Source organism: Lutra lutra, chromosome 7, assembly GCF_902655055.1.
Source record: "Lutra lutra chromosome 7, mLutLut1.2, whole genome shotgun sequence".
Classification (NCBI taxonomy): domain Eukaryota; kingdom Metazoa; phylum Chordata; class Mammalia; order Carnivora; family Mustelidae; genus Lutra; species Lutra lutra.
Window position 1 is genome coordinate 19458810 of NC_062284.1, and position 19975 is coordinate 19478784.

Here is a 19975-nt window from a genome sequence, read left to right on the forward strand (position 1 = left end):
AGAAATTTAGCCTAAGTTTCAAGATTAATGTAACCTAAGCTAATAGGTTAGGTTTTAGGTGGATAATGGGCTGCGTGAAGAGAAAACTACAAAGTCAAGGCAACGATGCATATCAGAGACCTACATGAAAATCTGGTATCTCTTTTACAGAATAGTACATTAATAACTATTTAAAGGATATCTGAGTTTTGGTAATGTTTTCAAACTCTCCTACACATATTGTATTATAAAGTAGACCCATTTTTAAGAATCTATTAAACTTCATTTGGAATATACATTGATTTTAAAATAAAGCATTATAGCATAAGGAAACAATTATTTTAAAAAATGATAAATAGGGGCTTCTTTAAAAGCTGATATATATTTGTACTTACTCAGTCCATAGAAACTCACGAAATACATACTAAACACCAATAAACAAATTTTAAGTCTTAGAAGGTTACAAAACTCATCATTCTTGACTTTAATGTGTGTCTTCATGCATAATATCATTTATAATACAAAGTTTGTTTTGTTGATTGGATTTTAAATACTTACAGCTTGAGCTTCCTCATTATCAAATGTAAGCAGCTCTAGAACAGAATCTCCTTCCAATGGACGGTCCAAGTCCCACAGTTCACCATTTACTTTGGCTACAACTGTGCTTTCAGCCAGTTCTGGACTAGTAAGAGAAAAGTCACTTGGGAGTTAACCTTATCACATTCTACAATGATTCGTTAAAACAAAAGATTAGAATAATTTCCAGGGTGTTTTTCTTAAGTGAATAGAAAGTACAAATGTAAACTAACAGAATAGATTTTTTATAACATTTATTTTAAATACAAAAGTGGTACACATCCACCGTAAAAAAACAACAGCAACAACAACAACAAAAACAATACTTGGAAAAAAGAAAACACAAAGAACAAAATAAAAATCACATCTGAATTTACCAACCTGAAATAACTATTCCTAACATTTTAGTATATGTCTTTCTAGTTTTTTTCTATATCCACCCATCCTTTTCTCCCTCCCTCTCTCTCTCTCACGCACACACACACACACACACACACCCCCCACACACATTTATTTTTTGAAAATTATTGACAAAAACAACACATTAAGAACCGGGAAAGCACAGAAAAGCAAAGAAGAAGGGGAAAAAAAAACCCTCAATCCCAGCACCCAGAAATTGCTGTTAACATTTTGTTGTATGTCCTATCACAATTTTTGATAAATATATATATCAATATAAAAACCTAGTAATAGTACCATTCTGGATATGTTATTTGGTAACGTACTTCTTAAACTCAGTAAAGTCACACATTTTCCCTGACAACAGACATACCTGAGAAACACACTAGTAAGACTTACTGAATCCTCTGTGGCTGAGCATTTTGGGTATTTCTTTGTGGGGGGTTTTGCTTTGTTTTGTTTGGGGATAAATAATACTGCAGTGAACATTCTTGAACACACATCTTAGTGCCCAGTCGTTTCCTCAGGAAAAATACCTGAAGTAAGACTGCTGGGTCAGGGAGATGTGCTTTAATGACCTCTGCTGGAATAGTCTGCCAAATTTTCCAACTGGGGTAAGGTGTAAGGATACCTTTTCTCTGTCCCCTCAAAATGTCAGGTACTATGAGACCGTGTCCTCTTTCCAGTATGATGTTTGAACTTGCATTTCTGTAAGGTGAGCAGCGGTACAGAGCTGTGGTTTAAGAGCACCTGCTCCGGTGTCAGACCAACCAGGGTTTGAACACTGAACAGTGTACTCTCAGCCTCAGCTTTCTCATCTGTAAAATGGGGTTTAGAGGAGCTTCCTCATCCATTTATCCTAAGGATGAAATAAGGCCATACTCACAATAAAAACTTATTACTAAATGCTTGCTACTGCTATTAATGTAGTAGAATTTTATTTTCATTTTTAATGGCTGTGTAGACTGCTAAGGGTTCTTCAAATCCTTTCCCTCCTTCCTGGGCAGGAGTTTGAGGTCTTCCTTGCAGCCAGATGTGGTCACGTGACTAGGTCTGGAAGTAACGGATGCAGGCAGAAGCGGCCTGTAGCACTTCCGCATCTTAGCCTTAAGACCTCGGAGAGCCCCTCTCCATCCCCTCCCCGCCCTCTGCACACCATAGCGCATGCGCACTGTTCCCCAGGCCCATGCAGACAGCGTGACACGGAATGTACATACTGATGATTCAACCAAACGGAGGGAATTCAGGTTTCCAGATGACTTATGGAGAGGAGTGCTGCCCTGCCAAAGTGGCACCCCGCACCTCCAGACTGCTACTGGAGAAAGGCTTTGATCCTGTTTACGCCACTGAATTTTTTGTGGCCTCTGTCACAGTGACTTCGCCTGATCCTAACTAATACAGAAGACTGAGGACCCGGAGGTGAACACCAAAACACGTGGCACTGGCTTAGCAAATGGGCAGTGAGATGTGGAAAGCCAACGCCCCTTGCCGTGGCATCATTTGGTATTCGATATTTGGTAAGTATCAAATATTGATAGATATTTGATTCAATAGTTGAGAACGTATTTGGTAAAGCCTGAAAGCAAACTAAGGGGCTCACAAGCCTGCAGCACAAAAGGAAGCAGGCATAGAAAGGAAGAATGTTGGTAAACGCTGGACAGCTACTGCAGCTTTTGCAAAATACCACCCCACCAAGCTCAGCCCAGGTGAGAAATACCTGGTTTGCAGGCGGAGATGGAAGGGACGGGACTTTGCCAAGAGAGGCTCTGCCTGTGGCCTGTAATCCAAACTGACTAAGAGTCCAGAAATGTGAGGCTGTGCCAGATTGGAGAAAGTCTTTCGTCCCAAATGGCAGGAGGGACATTCTCGAAGGCCACACGTCAAGACTGACAATAGGGGCGAGGCCCACTGCAGGGATCAGAGTAAGGGTGCTGCCCTCCCACAGCCTGTGGTTTCATGGGACCTCAGGCCATTTAACTGAGGGACAGAGGAATGAGCCAAGCCAAAACCCAGGAAAAAAAAGGGGAGGTGAGAAGTCTCTGTGTAGAAGAATGCCTTAAGCAAGAGGACTTCACGTGGAGCTGAGTTAGAAGCAAACAGCCCAGAAGCCTACTGTGCTGGAAAGATCGGGGCTGCCAAAGGACAAGCCCAGCTTACAAACACCTGTGACTGTGCAATCCTTTAAAGGAGCTCTGAGCCCCCAAGTGTGCACCAGCAGGAACTGGGGACAGCCTCGGGGGCACACTGTCCTATACTTCATATGTGGCTGATGAGGATGATGGACAACGAGGAACCTCCCAAAGAGCAAAAGCAGGGCCTCTGGGGGACTGTGGACCAGAAAACAGAGGGCGGCCAGACGGGCTGACCCAAGCACTGCGGGCCTTCCCCATCACTGCCAGCAGGATCTGATGGCTTCTCTACACTACCTGATCCCCCAGTGCTCCTTCCTCTTCCCTCCAAATACACTTCAATCGTGGTGGCTTCCTGTGTATTCCACCACTGTACATACATGTGGGGTGGGCAGCCCTGTCTGCCAGCTTATCTGTTGCTAGAGCATAAGGGACCAGCCTCACAGGGTGCTCTGCACATCACTTGGAAATCCCACGCTTTCAGCTGATGGGACCTAAAGCTGTCTCGCCTGGGGAGGGACTGAGTGTGCTGGATGATGAAAAAGGGATCTCATGGATTCCTGGATGCCACAGGGGCACACTGTGGCAGACACTGTCCCCTAAACCAGGATTTCCCTCTTCCGTGGGGAGAATGCTTTAGCTGGATATGTGGCCGTCGAGCAGGGGCGACATGTCTCTTTCTCTCTGACTGCTAGGGTGGCCAGGTGACCAAAGGTGAGCTACAGGATGTAAGAGAAAATCAAAGTGTGTCGCTGTGGGGTCTGGCCCTCAAAGCATCATTGGTCCTCAGCTGTCTTCCCCCTGCCTGCAAGTGAGTCCCTGAGTCCATGCACTCAGCTTCCGGACAAGCCAGAAGAGGATGGAAGATCAACAAGACAGAAGGAACCCAGGTCCATAAATGACTGCATGGACCAGAGATGTCCACCAGCCTGGACTGGTCATCTCTGGACTGTCATATGAGAGCATGTGATGTCTGCCTTTTCAAGCAATGGTCTTTGGGTGGGGGTCTCTTGAAACAGCAGTTTAGCCTAACTCAATGGTTCTCAAACTTGGACTTGCTTCAGAAAGTCATGGAGGGGCTCACAAACACAGAGACTAATTAATTCAAGAGGCGTGGAGCAGGGCCCAAGAATTTGCTCATCTAAGTTCCCAGGTAGTGTTCATGCTATTGGCTTGAGGACCACATTCTGTGAACAATTCTTTCATGAACTACTATGAAATGTCCTTTGCCCCTTTTTTCTACAGGGATATATTCTTTCCTTCTTTTTTTTTAAAGATCTTATTTATTTGAAAGAGACGGAGCACACACACAAGCAGGGGGAAGCAGGAGAGGGAGAAGCAGGCTCCCCACTGAGCAGGGAGCCCTACACAGGGCTCAAACCCAGGACCCTGGGAGCATGACCTGAGCCAAAGGTAGACACTTAAATGGACTGAGCCACCCAGGCAGCCCTCTACAAGGGTATTTCCTTAAGATAAATGGCTATGTATAGAATTCCTAGGTCCAAGAGTTAGGGTCTGTATGTTTTTACGGCTTTAAAAGTTTGAAAGAGACTGGACCTACTTATCTACCCTCCAGCAGTGCCATTTCCCCAAGACTGTATCAATATTAACTGCTATTCATAAACCTTAGACAAATCGAGAACACATAATAATTTTCGTTTACACTTCTAAGATAATCTGTTCCTCTGTTGAAGCTTTCATCTTTTTCCTATTAATTTGAAACACACTTAGAGAGCAATCATTTGGTTTATAGGGTACATTTTTTTTCACATCTGTCACTTCCCATTTTATGTGTCATTTTTACACATAGCCATTTTTTCTTCCGTGTTTTGTTTTGTGTGCCATTTGAATTTGTCCTTCTTTTTCCTTAATGATTTCCACATTACCTGTTATGCGCAGACTCCCCCAGAGCAGGAATAATCATCTATGCAATCAACTCTCAGCTACCCAAGGAAAGAGGCAGTATAATTTAATAAAGCTATTAATTTCTCATTTATTTTATATCCAGCCACCTCACTGAACCCTTACTTATTCAGATAGTTTTCCATTTAATACTTTTCTCTAATTTACTCTTTTTTTTTTTTAAGTAGGAGCCCAACACTGAACCCCATTCACAACCCTGAGATCACTACCTGATCTGAGATCAAGAGCCCAACGAATTGTGTCAACTAGATGCCCCTCTCTAATTCATTTTAGAGCTCCGCTCTTTTTTCTAACTGCCTGAGTTGAATTCTTAGTCTGCTTCCTTTTCCTCTTTCTTATTAGAAAAGCCTTCGACACTACAAATCTGCTTCTGATCACTACTCCAGCTCTATTCCACAGATTTCTGATATATATTCTCATGAAAGTATTTTCTAAAAATTCTGTGTTTTTTATTTCCTTTTACCTGAGTTATTTTGAAGAGGGTTTTTTTTTAATTTCAAGTTTTATTTTGTTTTGTCTTGCTATCATTTAATGTTTACTGAGTTCCTAATGGATTTCATTTCACCTACAGAATAGGGGAACTGTGTATTTCCACATATAATTCAGGTTCTGAGGAGCCAAAAACAAGACCACAGGTGCCAAGAGATCTCTGTCTGTAGACCAGAGACTGGTGAGCAGCGACTAAGTTCACCGCACAGTGGTGGTAAAACCTAACTAATGTTTACCCATGTGATCTGTCCAGAACCTGTCCAAGGACGGGTTAAAGCCTACAACACCTGAGTGTCTATAATTTTGCATATCTGATCTGATGCTACATTATTTAACTCATAAAGGTCCATGACAATAGTCATTGTGGATTACACTGTCTCTTTTTGCAGTAAGCCTCCATATCCCATCGGATGATTTCGGTCCTGAATTCTGGTGTCTCATAGTAATATCATGATCGCTGCTTTCTTCTTACCAGGTTTGCCTGATATACCAGCTCATCTTTTGGTTTTGGCTAACTTTACTTTTTAGACACTCCTGCAATCCCTCTCTCATGAAGCTTGACTGTGGGGTTTGTAAGCTGGTACCCTGTGGAAATGCAGATAATTAAGGGCACAATGAAGTACCCATCCTATAATCAAATAACTTTGTTTCCCAAGTTCAAACAGGTTTCTTTCGTGCAGAACTCCTCAGTCTCTAATATGCCAACATGCAAACTGACTCGCCATGAAGAAACATAAACTTATTTTTGCCTCAAACCCCATTTTTCCCCAGCACACCTATTTATCTCTCCTGGAAAACATGGGAACACAGGTTGGGAGAGGCCGTTAGAGTGCAAGATATGATGGAATGGAAAATACATACATATATATATATATATATATATATATATAACAATACATATATTATACATATATGTATATATATAACATATATATAATATATAATACATATTTCAATTGTTGAAAAAACTTGCTTTTTAAATAGTACAAGTTTATTCACATGGCAGTCTTGAGCTATACTTCCATAGAATTATATTTAATGCTGGGAATTAATATTGGTCAAAATAATGTAAATTCACTAATGTATCTAATTTCTGGGAAAGTCAAAGTACTTATTCCAGGGTTGATAATAGCTCTAACACATACACCTTCAATCTATAATAAGTTGTTTTGTTTCTAGAAGCACTTTAGTTTTCAGAGTATTTTTCATATGCAGGATTTTACTTAACTTTTACAACCCCATTAGGTAAACGGGAAAAGCATTATTATTCCACAGAGATAAAAGGAAACAGGCTTGGAAACCTTCAGGGATCTGCCCAACTTGGTCCGAAGACTTGGAGTCAAGTCCAGGAAAGATCAGTAAAATCTCATGGAAATATCTTGATGATGAACCAAGTCAATGTAACGTGACCTGTCAAGATTATACATTTTTCTCTACTATATATTTTTCTTAGAACCTTAAAATATGGGGACATCTGGGTGACTCAGTCACCTGCTTTCGGCTCAGGTCATGATCCCAGCGTCCTGGGACTGAGTCCCACATCAGGCTCCTTGCTCAGCAGGAAGCCTGCTTCTGCCCCTACCAGCTCTGCCTGTCACTCCCCCTGCTTGCTCTCACTCTCTCTCTCTCCAACAAATAAATAAAATCTTAAAAAAAAAAGAAAAGAACTTTAAAATATGGACATTTTAAAGAGGAAGAAATTTTATCCTGGTATTCAATTACTTATTTAAATGCCCTCTTCCAAAGCCAGATGGGAAAAATTAATAACATTTAACTTATTTATGTAATAAAAAAATATTTTCATGGTCCCTGAGGATCACACTGTCACCAAGCTGTGGCACAATACTGAATAATGACTATCTTCTTCAAACTATGGTTTACCTAATTTCAGCAGCCACTTGATAAGGTGTCGTTTTCCAGAATTCCCCTTTCACTGTTTTCCCATCAGCCACTCTCACTGTGATCACGTTGTTTGTATTCCCCTTTTTGTCAGTAACGGCAAATGGGAGCTGATGGTCTTTCTTCAATATTTCAAACAGCTTCAATCTTTCCTTCACAAAATCTGGCTGATTTGTCACCTGAAAGTCATTAGAATACAAGAAGGTTAACATACGCAGCCCACTTTTTTCTACCACTTCAACCTGCAGTAAGGCTCACCCCATTCTCTGCCCGCCCCAGGTCTTTTTTTAACTCTCCTCCCATTCACTTTCCACCTCCTTATGTCTCAGGGTCCAGCTCAAAGCCTACCTCTTCTAACTACCATATCTCCCTCTACCGTAGGTTCAACGCCCATGTATGCACAGTTCCACAATTCACCACCTACCCATATGCCATCCCACTTCATTCTCAGTTGTCTTTCCTGTTTGTCTGATCTCAACCAGACTGATCCCCCTGAGGCCAGGTTTTCCTCCTTTGCTCCTGTCAACTGTTTATGCTCAAGACCTACCTGGTTTGTTTTCATGACTTATATGGTGGCTAATTTCCTTAACACAAAAGAAAAGCTCTGCTATCTCAGCTTAAATAGATGAAGAAGCACTTCATCTTGGTTCTTTGTGGCTGACTCAGCTCGAAGTTAAGACATTGGTAGCTAAGGTTTGCAAGGTTTTGAATATACTACAAGTGTCGTAATTTAATTAGTAATTACATTTTAATTAAAAATCAGGCAATTAACTGTATCAGAATATTTAAATGACATGGAGTATTTTACGTTATTTCCGTAGCAACAACTCACCTCGCTCTCAGGCCTGCTTTCCTCCTTCATTTTAGCATTCTTTTCTTGGGTTTGACTGGAAGGAGGCTGAGAAATAAAGGTAAGTTATAAATACCAATGTGGAGAAAAAGGAACACACTCGAAACAGGAGAGGGACATGCCAGCAGTCAGCTGGTGTCCCAAGTTGGACGCTGGGCTTCCCTGACCACCGCCTAAAACTCTAGATGGGCAAGTCATTTGCTGGGGTTCCATCCTTCCTGTCTGTGCATTTTCACACACTCTTGCTTAATATATTTAACATCTTTTGCTCTCTAAAGTTTTTTCCCCCTAAACTTCAAACACAATGTCGCTGGAAAATGCTTGTGTAGCTGCTGCGGCACTTTAAATGCACTATTTTAGGAAGATGTTGCACTGCAGTACCCTTGGTAAAGAACTCAAGAACATCCCGCAGACTGAGAAAGCTTTTAGAACTTCAGAAAATGTATTATGTCACCCGACAATAATTTGTCCTTCAATGGACCAAAATATTAAAACACTCTATTAAATAGTAAAGCTAAATATACAGCTCTCAACAAGTGAACAAAAACAAAAACAAAAACCACCTGTCGTAAATAGCTCAGAACCAGCCATTCATTAGACGGAATGGATGAGTTTATTTACGTAGCCGTTGGTCTTCCTGCTAAGGAAATAGTGAGTTTTAAACACTCCAGCATCTTTTTCAAAGAAAGGAAAATGCTATTTCTGCTACCGAAGAAAATGCGTGGCAATTTACTGGAAGAGCTGAGAAATGACACCATTAAGCCGGTCCGGCAACTGCTGGAAATACAGGGCTCCAAACGGTGTCCAGGCCCTTCACTGGTTCCCTGGGCTGTAGCAGGTGCACAGGGCATCGTTCCGTGAGGCTCGGGCCCTGCAGCGCGCCGCGGCCGCACCCGTCCTTCCGGGGGGATCACCGGCACCCGTGCACCGTCGCACCGGCCGTGCCACCCGTCCCGGGCTCTAGGCGGCCCCCGCCCGCGTTCCCCGCAGCGACCCCGCCGCCGCGTTACCTGCGCGCCCGCAGCTGCGCGCCTGGCCTCCTGCGCCGCCGCCGCCGGCGCCGCGCTCTCCAGCTTAGCCTGCTGGCTCAGCTCCTCGGCGAGGCACAGTCGCAGGCGGTAGAGGTGGTGGCGCAGGTCGCGGTTCTCGGCCCGGAGCTGCGCCACCTCCCGCGTCAGACACGGCCCCTCCGCCTGGCCGCGGTCGGGCGCGTTCAGCTGCTCGTCCCTTAGGCGCTGGACCTCCGCCCATAGCCAGCGGATGTCCTCCTCCTGCCGCTCCAGGCGTGAAGCCACGGCCTCGGCCGCCATGTCCGCCGGCTCCCCAAGCCACCGACGCCGCTCAGCGGGCAGTCGCCGGGGTGAAGGCAGTAGCCACCGCGAGGAGTGGGAGATAGGGGCCCGGCTACAGAAAACTGCGGAGAGGCGGGGCGTCACGCAGAGGCGGGGCGACGAGGAGAAGAGGGGCAGGGCGGGGACTATAGGAGACGCGGGGAGGCGGAGTTACGGGGGGCGGGGCTCTCGGCAGACTGGACCCATAGAAGCCGCGGGGAGGCGGAGCGAGGAGGAGAGGCGGGGCAATAGAGAGGGGCAGAGCCGGGCACACTGCGGGGCAGGGACTAGAGGAGCCTCGGGGAGGCGGGGCGATGGGGGAGGCGGGGCGACGGGAAAATGAGGGGCGGGGCTCACTGCGGGGCGGGGACTATAGGAGCAGCGGGGAGGCGGCCTGACGGGCAGAGGTGGGGCGGGGCACTGCAGGGCTAGTGTTATAGGAGCCGCCAGGAGGCGGGGCGAGGGGTGGGGTGAGTGCAGGGCTGGGGCTGAGGCTGGGCTCACCGCGGCGGTGAAGTGTTTGGGGTGGTCAGGGCGCGGTGGTCACGCGGAGTGGACAGGACGTGGAGAGTGGCGTGGGGCCTGAAAAGGCTGACCGCGCCTTCGGGGCTAGCCATGAATATCACCATAAGTTGGTTGAAACGCAAATTGTCCAAAATCTTGGGAAGATTTCCTAGCGTGGCTTTTTTTCTGGCCGTTACCATCCTTCCAACTTGCGACTAGGTTCTGAAAAGTAACTGTTGAGAGTCCACCATCTTTGGCTTTCATGCCGAAGCTGACCAAGTGCAGCGGCCGCCGGGCCAGGGGGCACGGAAGACCTCTAAGGAAGTTTAAAGCTCACGAGCAATTGCTAGCTCCTCGCTACAGGTTAGGGCAAACGCCACCGACATTCCTGTATACCACGTAACTGTGAGCGTGAACCTTCCTGTAAGAGGAACACAAATTGATTTTTATTAACATTCTTGGGGCTTAGAATCTGGCAAACATTGTTTTAAGCTCTTGATAATTACTAACTCCTCTAGTGCTTATAGCAAAAAATACTATTATTATGTCCAGTAAATTGATGGATTAACTGAATCACAGAGCGGCTAAGTGTCTGGGATTTTTTTAAGATTTTATTTATTTATCTGACAGATAAATTTATTTATTTATAATATATAGATTATGTAATATATATTTATTTACATATGTATATTTATAATTTTTATTCATTTATTTATTTGGGGGGTTTTTTCTATTGTTTTATTTATTTATTTGTCTGACAGAGACAGAGTGAGAGAGGGAGCACAAGCAGGGAGAATGGGAGAGGGAGAAGAAGGCTTCTTAATGAAGGCCTGATCCCAGGACTCTGGGATCATGACCTGAGCTGAGGGCAGACACTTAACAACTGAGCCACCCAGGCACCCAGGGAGTCTGTGATTTAACCAAGGTCACACAAACACTGCACGACAGAGCTGAGCTCCAAACTCAGATAATCTGATGCTAGTGTGTATGTACTTAACACTATGGTGCCTTTCAACATTGGTAAGATTTAATTGAACGCATCATATGATTAAATAGAGGTAATAAAGGCCATCAGAATTCCAAAATGGGAGAACTTAGTTGGACTGATGAGATTAACACAGAGAGCAATTGCTCTGGAAAATAAAGGTTGGCAGTTATTAGAAAGGTGGAGAGGCGAATGAATGCCACTCTGGGAGCAGATCTGCATTCCAGGGGCTGAGGGGGGCAGCTAATTGGGGTAAGCTAACTGGAACCACAGACAGCTCCCAGCAGGAAGTTCTGTAATGTATGGCACTGAAACCATGCTATCTTTTTCTTCCCTTCCCTGGTAAGTTTCTGGACAGAGTAACACAGACTCACTGTCTGCACCCTCTTCCCAGTCACTTCTCAACCTGCTGCCATCTGGTTCCCACTCCTCCCATTCCTCCATGACTCATGTATGATCAAATGCTATCCCCCTGCGAAGGGCCCCCCCTCAAAAGTTTTCTCAACCTCCTTTGTAATTTGTCTCTCTTCAGCCTCTACCTCCAATACTGAGACAACCAGCGATCTGCTGTCTGTTGCTAAAGATTTGTTTGCATTTTCTAGAGTTTTCTATAAATGGAATCATATACTATGTACTGGGGTTTTTTGGCTCCTTTCATTCAGCATAATTCTGAGATCTATCCATGTCTGTGGGTATGTCTGTTGTTCATCCCCTCACCCACTCCTGGTAATATTCCATTGTATGGCTACACCACAATTTGTTTATCCATTTGTGTGTTGTTAGACATTTGGGTTGTTTCCAGGTTTGGGCTAGGATCTACCTGATGGTGAGCTCATCAGGTTACTGTGGTTATTTCCCCAGTTTCAGAAAGCAGGGTTTGAATAGACATACTCAGCAACCGGCAGACTGTCCACAGTGGTTCCCCAATCCATGGACTTAAAGCTAGTCTGGTAGAAAAGACCAAGTGGAACCACTAGAACTTTCTCAGTAGTAAACCAAAAGCAATCCCATAGTCCTGGAGGAATTGCAGGGATTACTGTCACCCTCAGTGACCTGAATGATGCAGCACGGTGATTCTCACCACACCTCCATTTGCCTCCCTTATTTGGACTTTGGGGAAGGCAAATGGATGAAGAATTATAGTGGATTGTCATTAATTTAATTAAACGGTGTCTCTAGTAGCAGCTTCTCTTCCAGATACGCTTTCATTGGTGGAGTAAATCAGCATAATCTCTGGTACCTTACATGCAGCTATTGATCTGGCTAATGCTTTTACTTTATACCTATTAGTTAAAGGCCATCAGAAGCAGTTTTCATTCAGTTGGCAAGACAAGCAATACATTCATCATTTCAACCTAGGACTCTCTAGCTTTACGTCATAATATAGTCCTCAAGGACTTTGATGGCTGCTCTATCTCAAAGACATCACACCAATGTCCTATCATGAATAATATGCTGCTGATTCTACTTAGTGAGGATATCATATGAAATGGCAAACACAGTTGACCCCTAAACAATATGAGGGTTAGGGACATCACCGCCCTGTGCAGTGAAAAATCTGCATATAACTTTTGACTCCCCCAAAACTTAACTATGAATAACAAAAGACTTGAGGTCGACCAGAAGCCTTACCAATAATATAAAGCCAATTAACACATACACTGTATGTTATATGTATTATGTGCTATATTCTTACTAATCAGTAAGCTAGAAAAAAGAAAATGTTATTAAGAAAATCATAAGGAAGGAAAAATACACTTTCAGTACTCTACTGTATTTATTAAGAAAAAAAAAGTCTGTAGGTAAGTGGACCCATGCATTTCAAGCCTGTTGTTCAAGGGTCAACTATATGATAGTCACCTTGAGAAGGCACGTGAAAGACATAGGGAGGGAAATAAATCCCAAAATTAAAAATTGCAGGAACTGCCATTCAGCGAAATTCTTGGGGGCCCAGTAGGTCAAGGCATCTAGAGATGTCATTTCTAGGGTGAAGGAAAAGTTGCTGAATCTTGACTAGTCTCACTAAGAGACACAATGCCTAGGGAGCCCCTTTGGATTTTAGAGACAATGTATACCTCATTTGAGCACATATGTTACTCTGACCCAATTACTGTGTAGCTCAAAAGATTGTAGTTTTGAGAAGGAGCGAGAGCAGAAGGTTCTAAATAGGTCAAGCTGCTATGCTAGTTACGTTTACCCGTGGACCACGATTCAACAGATTTGGTGGTGTTGGAAGTGTCCATTATAGGTAAGAGTAGTATGCGTAACCTCTGACAGAACTTATAAAGGAATCACAGCGTAGTCTTTTAGGACTGGGGAAAAATGCATGTCGTTCTTTATTTCTGAGAAGCAGCTTCTGGTTTGCTCCTGGACCACAGTGGAGACTGATCTCTTGATCATGGGCCATCAAGTTACCAACCTACCTAAACTGTCCATCATGAGCTGGGCGTTGTCTGACCCACCAAGCCCTAAGTTTAGGTATGTATATTAGCACTCGACCATCAAATAAAGAGGTACACATAGGGTCAGGCTTAAACAGAGTCTAAAGGCACAAGTTAGTTACACAGTCACCCGTATGACCACAGCTCCAATGGCCTCATGGGAAATTCTGTAGCACCAGTTCACTGAGGAAGAAAAAAAATCTGAGCCTGGTTTATAAATGTCTCTGCACTCTTGTGGACTAGAAGCTCTACAAGTTGACTCCTGAGAAATTTCATTCCTGCCTTAACTTCTGATATGACAAAATATTCTAGACTCATCTGTGCATATGGGATCTGTCACATCTCCAAGGTGCCATGCCTAACTGATATTTAGTTTGCAAAATCTGGGTACTGGCAATGATTCTTATTTCTAGGACTTGTCTGTATTTAGCACTTCAGATAAAATATGATGCACAGCTAAATTTGAATTTCAGATAAGTAATTGGGGGTGTAAGTATGCCCTATGCAATATTTGGAACATATGAATACTAAAAAAATCAAACAAAAAATTCAATGAGGTAAAGGACACTTTATAATGTAAAAAATGTTACATTCTGCAGGGACAATATAGCAATTAAAAATATATATGAGGCAAACTACACAGCACTCACCTATATAAAATATAAACTTTAGGAAATATAAGGAGAAAGAGATCAAACACACTAATGGAAAATTTTTACACATTATTCAAGACAGGTCAAGTATACACACAGAAATGTAAGAATGTAAAAGACCCCCAAAATATAATAAAAAGTTTAATGTATATATCAAAAACTACTTAAGCACACACACATTCTTCACAAAGATTAATCATATACCAAGAGCCAAAGAAAACCTTCATAGCTTCAATAAACTAGAAATATACAGGCAACATTTTTGGATCCCAGTACAATGGAATTGGAAATTAGAAAGGAAACAACTTTTTAAAAAGCCCTTCCACATGGAAATGAAATGACCTCTATTAAACAACTCTTTAGTAAAAGAAGAAAAAATAGAAATCACAGAATTTCTTTAAAATAATGATAAAGAAAATACTCACACATAAGAAGCTGTGGGATACATTTAAAGCAGTGATGAAAGAAAAATTCATAACCCTAATACCTGTGTCAGTAAAAACAAAAGAATGAAGGGGCACATGGGCAGCACAGTGGGTTAAGCCACTGACTGGTTCAGATTATGGTCTCAGGGTCCTGAGATTGAACCCAAGTCAGTCTCTAAGCACTTAGCATCAAGTCTGTTGAAGACTCCCTCACCCTCTCCCTTTGGCCCTCCCACTGTGTGTTCTCTTTCTCTCTCTCTCTCAAATAAATAAATAAATCTTTTTAAAAAATGAAAAGAAATAAATTAAATTCTCAATTCAAAACCTAAAAAAGTAACAACAAAATAAAGGAAGGCAGGAAGCACAGGAAATAATAAGGAAAAAGAAGAAATTCATGAGCTAGAGAACAGAAAACCTTTCAATCAGATTAGTAAACCAAGATCCCAAGCCCTGAGAAATAAAATAGACAAGCACTGATTTCCACAGGCAGAGAAAAAAAGGAAAAAGGCATAAATATGCAAGGTAAGAAAGGATACAGAGAAAATAACTACTGATACATAAGAAATTTAATAAATTATAAGACACTACTTTCTATACCTCTACAAATAAACTTGGAAAACAAAAGGAAATAGATAATTTTTTTAAGCAAATAAAGTTTACCCCAGAAGAAACAGAAACCTTAGACCTACCAGTTTCCATAGAAGAAGTAAAGTTTTATCAAAGAACTACCCCACAAGAAGCATCAGGCCCAGATGATTTTCAGGGGATTTCAACCAAACCATTAAAGATCAGAGAGTCTTGGTGCTAATAAATTGTCACAGAACGTGGAAATAAAAATGTTTTAAGTGTTTTTTTATGAAACAAACATAACATACCTACAGCTGATAAAGGTGGCATGAAAGAAGAAAATTAATCAACATCACTTATGAATGCTGGGGCAAAAATCTTAAATAAATGTTAATAAAAAGGAACAGGTTTCCATACTGAATAAGGAAAAATAGGATGACATGATCAAGTAGGGTTTAGGCCAGGAATACAACACTGATATTGGAAAATACATTAATATAATTCATCATATTAGCCTAAAAAGAAAACCATTTAATTACTTCATAGATGCTGGAAAGGCTTTTGATAGAATGCAGCACCCATTCCTAATCAAAGCTTGTAAAAAAATTTTTTTAAAAGATTCTATTTATTTATTTGCCAGAGATAGAGAAAGAGAGAGCACAAGCAGAGAGAGCAGCAAGCAGAGGGAGAAGTAGGCTCCCTGCAGAGTAGGGAACCCAATATGGGGCTCGATCCCAGGATCCCGAGATCATGACCTGAGCTGAAGGCAGATTCTTAACTGACTGAGCCACCCAGGCATCCCTGAAATGGGTTTATATTTTTTAACATGTTATATACCTCAACCATAAAACCACAGTACTTAAGTTCTAGCTTAAGGGGGAGACCCAGAGGTATTTGCCCCAAAGTCACAAACCAGACATGATTGCCCACTCACTCCACTATCACTTAATCTTGCTATGGAGGTACTAGTAATGGAATCCAGCTGCGAAAAGAAGATTAAGGGAGAGAGGAAATAAATTATCTCTAATCAAGGTGACATGGTAGTATACCTTGAAAATTCTAAATAATCAATTACAAAATCAACACAAAATAAAAAAGAATTTATCCAGATAAAAGGGTATAAAACTGGGTGTTTGGGTGGCTCAGTCAGTTAAGCAACTGACTCTTGATTTCAGCTCACATCACAATCTCAGGATCATGAGATCAAGCCCAGCGTCAGACATGAAGCTCCTTAAGATCCTCTCTCTGTCCCTCCCACCCCCACCTGTTGTGAGGGGTGGGGAGAGGCTCCTTCTCTCTCTCCCTAAAAAAAAAAAAAATATATATATATATATATATATATATATATAAAGCTAATGTGCAAAAATCAATAGTATTCACACGCATAAGTGATATCCAGTCAGAAAGTACAATGAATAGGAGAATCCCATGTATGGTAAGAGCAATAAAGAGAAAATATTAGAAATAGGGCAGCAAGGAACATAGGCCTATCTCAGAGATATTGCTGGTTCCGTTCTAGGCCACTCCAATGGAAAGAACATTCCAATAAAGCGAATCAAGTTTTTTTTTATTTCCCAGCGCATATAATACTTAGGTTTACTATACTGTAGCCTGTTAAGTATGCAATAACATTATGTCTAATAAAAAAGTGTACACACCTTAATTTAAAAACACTTTATTGGGACACCTGGGTGGCTCAGTTGGTTGGACGACTGCTTTCGGCTCGGGTCGTGATCCCGGAGTCCCAGGATCGAGTCCCGCGTCGGGCTCCCAGCTCCACGGGGAGTCTGCTTCTCCCTCTGACCTTCTCCTCACTCATGCTCTCTCTCACTGCCTCTCTCTCAAATAAATAAATAAAATCTTAAAAAAAAAACACTTTATTTCTGAAAAATGCTAACCATCGTCTGAACTTTCAATGAGTCATCACCTTTTTGCTGATGAAGGGTCTTGTCTTGATGTTGATGGCAGCGGGTTGATCAGGGTGGTGGTAGCTAAAGGTTGGGTGGCTGTAGTGATTTCTTAAAATAAGACAACAATCAAGTGTGCTCTTCAATGAACACTTCCTGTCACTTGAACACTTAGAGATAATCATTAAAACTATTCATTGGCCTAATTTCAACGTTACTGTGTCTCATGGCACAGGGAAGCCGGAGAAGAGGAAGAGAGTCGGGGGAAGAGCCCGTCGGTGGAGCAGGCAGAACACACACAACATTTATCCTTTAAATTTGCTGTCTTATCTGTCTGCATTTTATGGTGTCCCCAAATGATTACAATACTAACATCAAAAATTGCTGATCACAGGTCAGCATAACAAATATAATGATAATGAAAGAGCTGGAGGGCACCTGGTGGCTCAGTCGGTGAAGTGTCTGCCTTCAGCTCAGGTCATGATCCCAGAGTCCTGGAATACAGTCCCACATCAGGCACCCTCCTCAGCGGGGAGTCTGCTTCTCCCTCTGCCTTCTGTTCCCCCTGCTTGTACTCTTTCTCTCTGTTAAATAAATCTTTTTTTTTAAGATTTTATTTATTTATTTGAGAGAGAGACAGTGAGAGAGAGCATGAGAGGAGAGAAGGTCAGAGGGAGAAGCAGACTCCCCGTGGAGCTGGGAGCCCGATGTGGGACTCGATCCCTGGATTCTGGGATCATGACCTGAGCTGAAGGCAGTTGCCTAACCAACTGAGCCACCCAGGTGCCCTCAAATAAATCTTTTTTTTAAGTGAACTGCAATAAACAAGGTATGCCTATACTCGAGACTTATATGAAGAAAACCCTAAAACACTTCTGAAAGTTATAGGAGACTTGAGCTAATGGGAAAACATCCTCCTTCTTGCTAGGCTTTCCCAAGATCCTTACATGTCAGGCCACCCTCGGTTTATTTGTAAACTTAATGGAACCCCAATAAAAATTCCAGTGACCATTTTCAGGAAACTGGAAAAGCCGATTCTAACATTCACATGAAAAAAATAAACACAAAAGAATATCAAGAAAACAATGAAAAGAAAGAGCTGTAAGTAGAGGCTAGTCCTACTAGATATTAAAACATACTACAAAAGAATATGGAACTAGAGTGTAAATCGACAGATATAGCTAAAGAACAGAAAAGAAAGCTCAAAAGTAGACCAAATATCATACCAAAAAAAAAAAAAAAAAACCCCACCTAGTAAATGATCAAGGTGTTATCTCAAGCAAATGGGCAAATATGATTGTTTTAAAAATGGTCTTGGGGCTAAAGGGGTCAAATGGTACAAGCTTCCATTGATAAAAATAAATCAGTCACGGGGATGTAATGTACAACATGTCAACTGTAGTTAATAGCACTGTATTGCATTTGTATTTGTAAATTTGCTACAGTAGATCTTAAAAGTTCCCAAAAGAAAAAAATGCAACTATGAACGGGGATGGATGTTAACTAAATTTACTGTAGCCATCATTCTGTAAGACATACAAATACTGAAGCTTTATGTTGTATACCTGAAACTAATATAATGTAGGTCAATTATACCTCAATAAAAAAGATAATTTAAAAAATAAATTTTAAAACCTCAACTTGGACCGGAGATAGGGTTGGCTAAAAAAAGTTGTCGAGGGCATTATTAGATCAACTGGACAAAATTAGAAAAGGAATGATGTATTAGGTAAAATATCTAATGTGATACTATGTTACTGTGAATTCAGAAGTTGATAATTGTTCCAAAGCTATGTAAGAGAACATCTCCATTCTTAGGGAAAAAACTAGCTGATGTTATTCAGAGGTAAAAGGTCACAATGATGTATGTAATTTAATGTCCAAATAGTTCAGAAAAAAAAATTACAGCAAAAGAGACAGCAAGTGACAAGCAAAGAGTAAAATGTTAACTGCTTCTGAACCCATCCGTCAGATGACATCCCTCCCCCGGGGAAAGCCTTCAGGAGGTTCCTGTTGCGAAGAAGAAAATCCAGATTTCTTTTTCTTTCTTTCTTTCTTTCTTTCTTTCTTCCTTCCTTCCTTCCTTTCTTTCTTTCTTTCAAGATTTTATTTATTTATTTACAGACAGAGATCACAAGTAGGCAGAGAGGCAGGCAAAGAGAGAGGGGGAAGCAGGCTCCCCGCTGAGCAGAGAGCCCGATATGGGGCTCGATCCCAGGACCCTGAGACCATGACCCAAACCGAAGGCAGAGGCCTTAACCCACTGAGCCACCCAGGCATCCCCAAAACCCAGATTTCTTATCAGGACCCACCAGGCCAGCAAGACTGAGCTCCTGATGGCCTCTGCAGTATTACCCCTCGACCCCCATCCTACAGCCCCGTCCGTTGGTTCCGGAACCCTCCCTGTTTCTTGACACTGAGAGCTTTCCCTTCCTGGTAGTATCTTCTTTTCACAGTAATACCTGCCTTCTTGTCATCCTGGCAGTTTTAGCTTACGTGCCTCATCTGCTTTTTATTTAAGGGAGCCCTACCCTTGTTTTCCCTCAGCTTCTTTTTCAGCTATACTGTAATTATTTTGTCTACTTGACTTTTTTTTTTTTTTTTTTTTTTAATCTCCTTCTGCACCTCCGCTCCAGGGTAGAGATGCTGTCTGTCTTACACACCATGAATCTACATCATGCACCGGCACAAAGTGAGCATCCAAATACAGAAAATCTTGGAGTGAAGATCACCTGTGGCAAACTTTGGAGCCAGTAAAACTCTCAGTGGGTGCCAGAGGTTGGGGGCGGGGAGCAGCGATGATGGGCGGATCACAGAGGATTATTAGGCCAGTGAAATTATTCTATGTGATGCTAGAATGATGCGTGTCATTATACGTTTGTCCAGACCCTTGAAATTTACAACACTGAAAGTGAACC

The 19975-nt window shown here is 42.2% G+C and overlaps 1 protein-coding gene across 2 annotated transcripts in view; it reads right to left on the reverse strand.

Moving 5' to 3' along the window:
* Positions 1-9673, reverse strand: part of TARS3 (threonyl-tRNA synthetase 3) — a 59743-nt gene extending 50070 nt beyond the window's left edge. Inside the window, exons 1-4 of one of the 2 annotated variants that reach the window (XM_047737804.1) lie at positions 9255-9673; positions 8227-8292; positions 7377-7573; positions 538-661 (exon numbers count right to left, since the gene is read on the reverse strand). In XM_047737804.1, coding sequence (XP_047593760.1) covers positions 538-661; positions 7377-7573; positions 8227-8292; positions 9255-9554 — 687 coding nt within the window. In that variant the 5' untranslated portion in view covers positions 9555-9673. The remainder of the gene's footprint in view (positions 1-537; positions 662-7376; positions 7574-8226; positions 8293-9254) is intronic. The other variant, XM_047737805.1, reaches the window with a different exon arrangement.
* Positions 9674-19975: the final 10302 nt, after the last annotated feature.